Raw genomic sequence first — 1,892 nt, 5'->3', positions numbered from 1 at the left:
AAAAAACTCAAGTATTTCCTTTTTACTATACCTACTTCCAAACATTATAAAGTATCTTTAACACAATTTTCTATGTCATCCCTTAAGTGAATTAGCCAAACAGGTAGAAACTCAAAACATAACTGTAATATTACACAGAAGAATAATTTTCCTTCAATAACTTAGTCTGTTCCAAAGTATTTCTGTCCGAAATGTGTAGGTGCAACAGGATGAACTTCAGTAGTTAAAATTGTGATCTCCGGAAACTCCTGAATGATTGATTTGGCACCTTCAAAAATAAAAGAAAAATTGTCATTATGGTGGGATTTTTTTTAATAACATTACCTAGAATTCAGTAATTTTATGGTCAGTCAATAGGTCTACTACTGACAGAAGACAGAGAGCAATAACCTTTGGACAAACAGTTAGACTTGGTTAATCTCTTATTTATATAATTTCTGATACCTGAAAAGTTTTTATAGTAGTCAGACTATGTTTCCACCCATTCACTAATAAATTCTTAGAATCAAACTGTTTTGTATTCAATACATGAAAAATATATTCAGTTATAGCAACTTTTCCCCTAACGAGTCATTTGTTTTATTTTAAAGGCAGCTGATAGAGAGAATACAGTCCTTCTGGAAACAGGATCATACATTAGATGATGGTTTCTCAATTGGAACACGTTGAAACAAGTGCAAAGACTTTTTTATTATATCACAGAAAGCTACTTTTTGAGAATTTATAACTCTAGCCTGGGCGGGGAGGAGGTGGAGGAGGAAAAGACAGGGACTAGCTTGGATCCCAGTCAAACTAAAAAGCCATAGCAAGGATGCTACAGAGGAAGATTTTTTCATCTATAATGTCAAAGAATGAGTATCCTATTCTACTAACGCATATATATGGAATTTAGAAAAATGGTAACAATAACCCTGTATGCAAGACAGCAAAAGAGACACAGATGTATAGAACAGTCTTTTGGACTCTGTGGGAGAGGGCGAGGGTGGGATGATTTGGGAGAGTGGCATTGAAACATGTAAATTATCATATGTGAAACGAATCACCAGTGCAGGTTCGTTGCATGATACAGGGTGCTCGGGGCTGGTGTACTGGGATGACCCAGAGGGATGGGACGGGGAGGGAGGTGGGAGGGGGGTTCAGGATGGGGAACACGTGTACACCCATGGTGGATTCATGTCATTGTATGGCAAAACCAATACAATATTATAAAGTTAAAAAATTTAAAAAAAAAATTTAAAAAAAGAACTAACACAGTTACTTTTCTACTCCCAAAGACAGAAAACCCAATAATTATTTGGTGATCTCAAAATTTACAATGCTACCTCTGTTATATAGACAGATGACCAAGCAAATCAGCCTTTGTAACCATCAACATTTGAACTACAGGTAATTTTTCATTATGAAACAGCAAAATAATCAATGGCCTACTAAGTGTGACTCTCTCAAGTGGTTTTTCTGTAGCCTCTTCATGGTTGACTGAGATACGGAACCTTTGGAAATGAGGAAATGCTCTAACTAGAAGCAACACATTTCTCTTATGAAACAAATACAAATTCATTGTAGAACATTTGGAAAATAAAAAAAAGCTTAAAAAATAACATAAGTCACTTAGAATTCCACCACCCTAAGACAACCACTATTAATTTAAAATAAAAATTGAATTAGTATTGTGCATCTGTCTAGCCTCTCATGTTGAGGAAAGACTTATTAGGTTTCATGTTAAACCCAAGTCAGATTTTGGTAGTCATAATAATTTGTATTAGTCATCTCTAAATTTGGTGATGACATTTTATCCTATTCTAATGCTGTTGTGTTTCTGTTGTTTTGACTGACCAAATTTTTTTATTGTTGCAATGATGTCAAAACGTATCAAATTTTACATTTTAAATATG

The 1,892-nt window shown here is 34.3% G+C and overlaps 1 protein-coding gene across 1 annotated transcript in view; it reads right to left on the bottom strand.

Moving 5' to 3' along the window:
• UPRT (uracil phosphoribosyltransferase (FUR1) homolog (S. cerevisiae)) overlaps nt 1–1,892 on the bottom strand; it is a gene marked incomplete at its 5' end in the record, with an annotated part of 11,447 nt that continues 9,555 nt past the window's right edge. Inside the window, one exon of the mRNA XM_010833173.1 lies at nt 1–268. Coding sequence (XP_010831475.1) covers nt 162–268 — 107 coding nt within the window. The remainder of the gene's footprint in view (nt 269–1,892) is intronic.

The sequence above is a fragment of the Bison bison genome, unplaced genomic scaffold (assembly GCF_000754665.1).
Source record: "Bison bison bison isolate TAMUID 2011002044 unplaced genomic scaffold, Bison_UMD1.0 scf7180017863026, whole genome shotgun sequence".
Classification (NCBI taxonomy): domain Eukaryota; kingdom Metazoa; phylum Chordata; class Mammalia; order Artiodactyla; family Bovidae; genus Bison; species Bison bison.
Note: the sequence above shows the minus strand (reverse complement) of the source record. Positions and strands in the feature narration are given on the sequence as shown.